General features: G+C 54.8%; 1 protein-coding gene across 2 annotated transcripts in view; it reads right to left on the bottom strand.

The window, feature by feature from the left end:
- Nucleotides 1–2,444: 2,444 nt before the first annotated feature.
- KCNJ5 (potassium inwardly rectifying channel subfamily J member 5) overlaps nt 2,445–8,530 on the bottom strand; it is a 28,821-nt gene continuing 22,735 nt past the window's right edge. For both annotated transcript variants that reach the window (XM_047824312.1, XM_047824311.1), the window contains one exon: nt 2,445–6,700. In XM_047824312.1, coding sequence (XP_047680268.1) covers nt 6,378–6,700 — 323 coding nt within the window. In that variant the 3' untranslated portion in view covers nt 2,445–6,377. The remainder of the gene's footprint in view (nt 6,701–8,530) is intronic.

Below are 8,530 nucleotides of genomic sequence, written 5' to 3'. Positions count from 1 at the left end.
GTGTCCCTTCCTGTCTCTCTCTTGCTCCCTGCCAGATGGTAAGTTCCCCCGGGGTAGAGGATCAGGTCCGTCTTGACTGCTGCTGAATCCATGGTGCCTGTTCCTGCTCCTGACACACAAAAGGTGCTCCATAAATTTTTGTTGCGTGACGGGATGTGTAGGCAAATCGAAGCGATGGAAAGTGAGAGACCCTTTGGACATTGTGCAGAGTCGGCCCCGTGTTTTCTGCCACGAGACTGCAGTCAAAATGGCTAACAGCTCTCCACTGAGCCTGGAGGGAAGGGATGGTCAGGAGTAAGGTCCAGGCTGCCAACGTGGCCCCACTGGGATTCTGGGACCCACAGAAAGAGGAACAGATCCCTCCCGCCCCACCCTCAGGATTTTCTCCTCGCATATGAAAAGACTGTGAGGGCCCTGAAGATGGGGTGTGTGCATTGGGCAGAATTCTAGTCTGAAGCTTAATCTGAAAAGGAAGGAGGGTGGGGGTGGCTTGGACACCCATGCTTCTATCCACCGGGGAGCAATCTGGGTCCCACTAACACCCTTCCTCTCTTTCCTGTCTCCATGTGCACACCCAGCGGACCTCCGTGAGGGGAACAGGTGGCGGGTGAATGCCTGAATGACCATGGCTGAGCGCTCCTGCGGGTTAGGGGACAAAGCAGTTGCCATGCAAGGGTTCAAATCCCCCAGGTCTGACTGCAGTGTCTCCCATGAACAGGTCTATTTAAGACGTGATTTGGAACGTGACAATGACATTCAGCGTGTATGCCACCTCCTTTCTTACTACCAGCAGCCTTACCCCGCTCCGCCCTAGATTTTTCCACCTACGCTATTGCCACTTGGTAAAGAGGGAAGCTCAAAGCACACGCTGGTGCGCCCAAATTCTCATTAATTCCTCCCCGTGATTTGGGGAGAAATCGAGGTTACTTTAGTAGCAGCTTCTGAGTAAAAGTAAGTAGCCTCTTAGAGAACAAACAACGTTCCTGTTTCCGAAACTCCTCCCTGGACACTTATTTGCCAGAGAGAAGTCAACATGCCTTATGGCTGGGATCTAACAGGGTCTAAAGGGATGGTCAGGGACACATGTGGCACATGTTGGTCTTTCGCCTAGCACAAGCCAAGACTGGACCTTCTGGGCCAAAGTGGGTCTTCTGAGGGCAACATTCAGATTTTTGCTTTTTCCCTACAATGGGTGTATGGTTCTCCTTCCCCAAATGGACATCTAGGCTTGGATGGCAAATTGCCCATTGAGGGGTCCAATTCCCCTCCGGACCTTATGTCTCCCTTCTGATACTGAACAGTATGGGTAGTGCAATCCCCAGACGGGAGGCATTCCTGCAGGCAAACAGGCAGCTATTCTCAGAGTGTCCTGACCTTTGCACATGGTTTTTATTTTCCCTCGCCACCACGAAGGCAATGTCACCCTCCACATTGGCAGGTGCTTTGGCCCTGTGCTGATGTAGAGGTCCCACTCTTGCCTCGGCCTATGTCACACGCACTGATCTTATGCCTTGCTATAGAGCGAATGTTTGTGTCCCTTCCAAAATTCACATGTTGAAATCCTAACCCCTGACGCGATCATGTTAGGAGGTGGGCCTTTGAAGGTGATTAGGCATCTATGAACTAGGACATGGGACCCTCACGGGACACCCCAAATCTGCCAGAGCCTTGATCTTGGACTTCTAGACTCCAGAACGGTAGAAATAAATGTTTGTTATTTAAGTCTCAGTCTTTATTATTTTTGGTATAGCAGCCTGGACAGACTAAGACGTAGCTGGTTAATCATGGGCCGGCCACTGAGCCAGACATGGGAGAAGCTCCCACACATACCAGGACTGCATTGCCTTTCACAAGTGAACATATTGCTTCTTGTTCTCTTATTTTTCTTTTAATGTTTATTTAGTTTTGAGAGAGAGAGAGAGAGAGAGAGAGCAGGCGAGTGGCAGAGGGAGAGGGAGACACAGAATCTGAAGCAGGTTCCAGGCTCTGAGGTGTCAGCACAGAGCCTGACGCCGGGCTCGAACTCACGCATCATGAGATCATGACCTGAGTTGAAGTTGAACGCTTAACAGACCGAGCCACTCAGATGCCCCTAAAGTGGATATTATAAAAGATGCTCATTATTTAGGTAATGCAGAGTCTGAATAGTTAACATTAAAGCAGCTGCAAACATTATTTGGGGAGAGGGAATGAATGATCTGAGAACCCACGCTGCTTAGGTTCCCTGCTCTGCACTTTGCCTACAGGCTCAGCCCTGACTCCTGGTCTGGCTCTCCTCAATCCAGTGCCCTTCCCACCTGTGCCCACATTCTTACCTCAACGCTGGGCTAGATACTGACGCTGCATTTTTAGACTGAGAACAAGAGGACAAGTTTGCTTAAACCGGCAGTCACTTTGAATGGGAAACCAGTGGCCATCTATTTAAAATGGGAAAGAGTGCTCTGTAAGATCAAATCCACTTTATTGGATGAATTTTTAGCTGTGCAATGGTGTTCTCTTTAATAAGAAGATTGACAAATCTTACACAGGGGGAAAGAGATTTGACACAGCAGTTTAAGGAGATGTTGTTAGCAAAAAACAAGCCGAGCAGAATTAAGTGGCTTCTTCCAGAAAGCAATAATTCCCCATCTAGTCTCTTTTCACAGCTCATTAATTCTCTAGGCATCAGAAAAAGGTGTCTCCCAATTATCCTGCCACAGGAGAACGATGCTGGTGGATGGAAGCGGACGGTGTACAGCACAGCACAGAAAAGTGGTGATCTGAAGAGGTGGGATGCTCCTGTTGCCGTGGCCACAGCTCAGGAGTCGCCCTGGAGGGGGGTGAGGCGCACCATGATGGCCTCTCTGTATTTGGGAGGGCTTGGCTCAGAGGCCCCTGCCTATCATTATCTGCGGCCTTGAGCAAACTAATTAACCTGTCAGCACCTCACTTGTCTCATTGGTAACAAGGGGTTACTAAGAGCTTCTCTGCAGTGTTTGCAAATGAAGTGCGATCATCCAGGTGAAGTGCCTCATCCACTGGGCGCGTAGTAGGTGCTCAGTAAATGGTGTATGTGCAGAGATGCGTTCAGGGCATATTCTTAGAAGACAACAGGCAGATGGTTTTTGTGTGTGTTTTGTTTTGTTTTTGCTTTTGGCAATTTCAGTACAAAAATTTCAAGTTTCTGTGGCTCTCAACTCACATGAGACACATGGTTGAGGCAGGCTGGAAAGCAGGGCACGGGATAAATAAGGTGAAACTAGGTGCCCAGTTGTTATAGGTGGTGAGCAAGGAGGGCTCTTGCCAGGCAAGACAAGGGCTTCTTCTCCTCCAGCCAGGTCAACTGCTCAGGCCAGGATCTTAAGACAGCGGAAGGGAATGACAGGAAGTGGGCTTTGCACAAGGGTGGCATCTGCAGGGAACGGTCACGGGCAACACCCATTCTACCTGGCCTGAGAACAGGGTCAATGGGCAATGCTGTCCACACCTATCAGGTGTCAGATTCATGGGGAGAGGAGAATTAGTGGGAACGTAGCATCCTCTGAGTTCTCAGGGGCTCCTCCCTTATAAGGGGTGATTTCAGAAAGGAAGGTCATGGAAGCTAAGGCAAGAAGTTAGCTCCCAATGCCTCAGGGTCTGACCTGTGGGGTACCGCTCTGGGATTTGGGAGGTGCTGAGGCCTATGGGAATTACCAGTGGGCGTGCCTGACAAACTGGCTTAACTCAGCTGTGTGGCCCTTCAAAAGTGATGGGCGGGCTCGGAGCCGTGTAGCTAAGGGCTGTGATCCACACATGGCTGGTGTGCAGGTGCAACGTTTATAAAGTAATCCACCAAAGGTCTGGCCCCCACCAGACTCTACATTTAGTAAGTGCACGCTTACACGAGAACTTCCAGAAAATGATTTGAAGAATGTTTCTTAGGTGTACCGAGTGGTCATGAAGAAGGATTTCCTTGAGATATGAAGGGCAGTCTTCCTGCAATTGAATCTTCATGAGAGAAGGCAGCGAATATGCACACTGGGATTGGTATCTGACTAATCAGGGAACTTTGGAAGAGGACCGCATTGATCTCATTGGCTTCTGCAGCCTCGACGGCTTCTGTAGTTGGCTGAGACATGATACGGCCCCGGGTTCATGGAGGCCACGGCAGAGTTAGCCAGCTGGAGACTGGCTCACTCGGCCCGGTGGGGGAGGTTTTAGAATTGGAGATGGAGGCAGGTGTGAAGCGGCCCCTCCAGTCCAGCTGCAGCGTTAGCTTCACCTGTGGTGCCCCCCTTCTTAGCTGCCTCACCGAGGGCTCTAACACGCAGGCACTGATGGGTATTGACTAAGGCCAGTTTTAGGTCTGGCGAGGGGGGTTGAGGAAATAGCCCCGCTGTGCAAGCCCTGGACCTGACAGGCCTGGGGTGAGGCCTGGAGCCCACCCGAGAGTCAAGACATCCCATCTTAGTAACGGACTGCATGCCTTAGATTCCTGATAGCATGCGTTTCCCCGCTGGGGTGCTTCCCCTTTCCGTGGGGGCAGGATTCTAGTGCATTCCCTCATTCCCTCCAATACCTGCCTCACCACAGAAAAATGCTTGGAACCGGGATTCGGGGCTATGCCCCTGGCAGGAAGACACCCCCCCCCCCCAACCCCTTGCCGGCCCTGTCCCTGTGCCTGCTCTCAAGATGGAGTCCACATACCCAAGCACAAGAATCCCCTTCCTCTGAGTATGGCGGCCCCACAAGAGGCAGTTCCCCATCCAGGCTGCCTGCCTCCTCTTCGCACGCCAGCCCAGCCTGAGGGGATATGGGCCTGAGAGCCCAGAAGTCGTTCCCTTTGCTCCGCCTTAACTTTCTGCCTCACCATGCGCTCCTCTCTCTTCCAGGGAAGGTGCCTCAGAGCGGGCAGGAACGTGCTTCCGTTCTCAAAGGGCAGCTGAGGGCTGTGAAAATCATAATTCTGCAGCCAGGGAGCATTTGAAATCTCTCTCCAGGTCCAGGGCAGCCTCTCAGGAGCCTGTCTGCCTCGACACGTGTCAGCTGTGCTTCATGGACCTGACCATCTGCCCCGTCTGCCCGCCCTCTTCCTGTGCCGCTAAACTGGAAAAGAAAACCTCCGGAAGTTGTCCTTTTGAAGGCCCTTCTCTGCTCTTTTCTCTCTTCAGGTTCCCCGGCTCCCTGATTCTCCCACTGATTGCCCTCACCTCACGTTTCCTTCCCTTCCTGTCTGCCCCCTGGGCCTCATTCCTGCTCTCTGGGCCCAGCCTACGGGGAGGAGGCCCAGGGGCTTCTCAGCTGGGCTGGAAGGTGAGGCCTCCCGGGTTCCCCCTCTTTGTGCTTCACAACTGCCTCCCCTCAGGTAAGGGCGCTGAGCCCGAGGTCAGAGTGTCTTGGCAGTGATTGGCGCTGATTCTCATTTTAAAATTTTAATTGCTTGCCTCTCTGGTTTTCCTCCCCCCTCCTGGTTTCAGTCCTGACTGGCTCATCTTGAGCTGGAAACTCCACTCTCTCCCTGGATCTCACCACAGGCTGAGACCGTGAAAGAAAACTACAGCGAAGGTGATAGGTACTTTGTGATTCTTGGGCCAAAAGTGCGAGAAAAGAACCAGCCACTGGGTTCTGCCTTGGGCGGGAGCTGTGGGGCACAGTACGATGGGGAATGGCCAGGAAGTGGCCCGTGACAGCTGTACATGAGCTCGTGGGTGCGCTGGGTGGCCCAGGCCAGCTTCTGAGAGTTACTTCCAGGAGACCAGGTATCTGGGAGGCTACATGTGACACGCAGAACACAGCAGAGGAAACACAGAGGAGGACAGACCATCAAGGACCTTGTCCTCTGTAGCTCTCAGAAGGTGGACACTGCTCTGGGAGTTGGAAGGAATCGCCTGCGTGATGTGGATTGACCTTAACCCATGAGGTCTGTGAGCCTAGCCCACGACCAGGGGCGTGAGCTTCCAGGGGGACAGAATCTCCCCGCCCAGGGAGCCCACAACAAGGCTCAGGGTGGTAGGGATGAGGGGCGAGGGGTGCTGGCCCTTGGAGGGGAGCTGCTGGGTGGTCTGTGAGATCCAAAGAGGGGGGTGATCCCGGCCAGCCGGCAGAGAGAAGTGTGTGTGAAGACAGAGGGCCCTCTGTAACTATCATTGTGGGGAAACCCATCCTGCCGCCAGGGCTGGCAGAGGCCGGGAGGGAAGAGGCAGCATTGCCACAGGGGCCCAGGCCACAGGCCCCCTACTCAGGAAGGCCTGAGCTGGGAGATGCCGGGACTGGACATATTGTTCCTCCCCATGGAGCCTTGATGGCCCCGGGGCCCCCCAAACAGCGCAGTCACATCATTCCTCCTCCTCCCCCGGCTCTGTGGCAGGTGCTGTGCCCCTAGAGGCCAGCGAGGGGAGGTCGTGGGGACGTTACCGTCCTCACACCGAACCCGTGTTCTCCCGGGACCCACCCAGGCCCTCGGGCCCATCCTCTCCCTCCTGCTCGGCCTCTGTATCGAGCTCCGTTTCAGCACAGCCCCCTGGCAGGGGTGGGCTAGGGAGATACTGGAGGAGCCGGCCTTCCCGCCTCATTTCTGCCAGCTCCTTGGCACAGCAGCTGGGTGTGTTGGTCTCGTAGGTGTCATGGAAGGTGTTGTAGTCCACCTCGTAGAAGCCCTTTTCCAAGGTGAGGACTGGTGTGAATCGGTGGCCCCAGAGCACCTCTGTATCCATGTAGGAGCTCCGTGCCTGGCAAGTCATACCTGGGGGGACAGAGGGCACAGGTGTGAGGACTAGCCACATCCATCCTCCATCGTCCAGCCAGCATTTGTGCACCTCTACTTGCGCTGAGCACGTTGGAAATGTAAAGCCGAAGAAGGCACAGCCCTCGCCTTGGGGGAGCTCCCTGGGGGGCGGGTAGAGGCAGAAAAGTAGAAACCAACATGCAAGATTCTGCAGTAGGTTCCTAGAGACTGGGGCAGAAAATGCTGGAACAGACAGAGCCAGTGACATGCATTAAGGTCTAGAAGACTGAGCTACAAAAGAGGCAGGAAAAACGTCTGAACAAAGATAAATACAGAGTGAGTGAATGTTGAGAGACTGACAGGCATGTAGGACACACAGGGATTGTTTGGGGGTAGACACATATGGGCAGAAGCCTCTATCTCTCTCTCTCTCTCTCTCACTCACACACACACACACCTTGGCTCCTCGACTGGCATGCTCCAATGCCTCCATTCCCTGTCTGCTCAGCCCTTGCATGCTTATGTTATTTTTAGGTGTTGCTTTTTCTCCAGGGAGGAGAGCAGCTTTGTTTATGGATGAGGAAGCCTCTGTGTTTGGGGTCACAGGAAAGCAGCTTTCTGATATTTAATCTTCCGGTGGCTTGCGCTCTTAACTGAAGGAGAAGCCCTCTCCAGCTCACAGGGTCTCATGCACACCTAACCCAAGTGAAAGGCCGCTTCCCACCCATTTGTACTCCAGTGCTGGGTACCCCCAGTGCACCCCACACACCGTGGGCTTGCAGCCCGCTCTCTGCTCCCGGGGTGCTGCCTGGGCCGGGCCTTTCCATTCTGTCGTCCCCTGTCACGGCCCAGAAGAGGGGCAGAGGCCTGAGCTGGGCACTGACCAGCCTAGACCCGGGCCAGATGTCCGCAGGCTCAGGGGGCCTTGGAGAAGACAGCGGTACAGGACGTCCACGGGGGCGTTTGGGCCGCATCTCCTGGGGCCCTCCCCTTGGGATGCGGCGGGGGGCCACCCTGCAGCTAGAGAGCCCACCTGTGTCCCTGATCTGGAAGGAAAAGATGCCCTTCTAGGTGCCAGACACGGTGCTGTACATAGGACACTCGTGTAATCGCTTCATCCCCCCCAGCCACCCTGTGAGACGGATGGCACTCGTTTTGCTGACAAGTTAACAACTTGCCCACACTCACGCAGGCTGGTTGTGGCAGAGCTGTGCCAGTCAAAAACCCGCCTGAATCCACGGCCCGTGCCTGGCTCCGAGAGTGTGGCGACTAAGACGTTAAAGTCACGGAGAGGAGAACAGGTGTGGGTGGGAGCTGTCCTCCCCTGGTCTCCCTCGACTCCTTGTGCTCATGGGAGGGGAGGAGGTCAACCAGGTCGGGCAGGTCACCTGCAGGCCACTGACTCTGAAGGATACCCGAGGGGTGGAGAGCCAGTTTGGCTGGGTCGACACCTGATCCCTCCATGGCAGGTGGGAGCAAAGGCATGAGGGCAGTGTAGGGCATAACTGTCCAATGTGTCCCCACCTCTCTGACCTGGCCCCTCCTTTGTGGTCCCAGAGTGGAGCTCCTCCTCCAGAAGCTCAGCCCCTGTTCGGATCCCCAACCCAGCACCAAGGGCGGTGTGGCCTGCAAGCCCCCCTCCCCCTGCTCTGCTGCAGGCTTCCTGCGTCCTGACTGTCCTTGGCCCCAGGGGCTCCCTCGGCTGCCACCATATGCTGTCTGGCCAGGCTCCAGCCCCCAGCAGATGGCCGAGCAGCACCCCCGCGCCCGTCCCTGGAGCCTGTTTGCACCCCCAGCCAGCTTCCCCAGGCTCCGTCCAAATGGGAAGGTTTGTGAATGCCCCGTCTG

The sequence above is a fragment of the Prionailurus viverrinus genome, chromosome D1, assembly GCF_022837055.1.
Source record: "Prionailurus viverrinus isolate Anna chromosome D1, UM_Priviv_1.0, whole genome shotgun sequence".
Lineage (NCBI taxonomy): Eukaryota > Metazoa > Chordata > Mammalia > Carnivora > Felidae > Prionailurus > Prionailurus viverrinus.
This window is presented reverse-complemented; position numbering and strand designations above follow the sequence as displayed.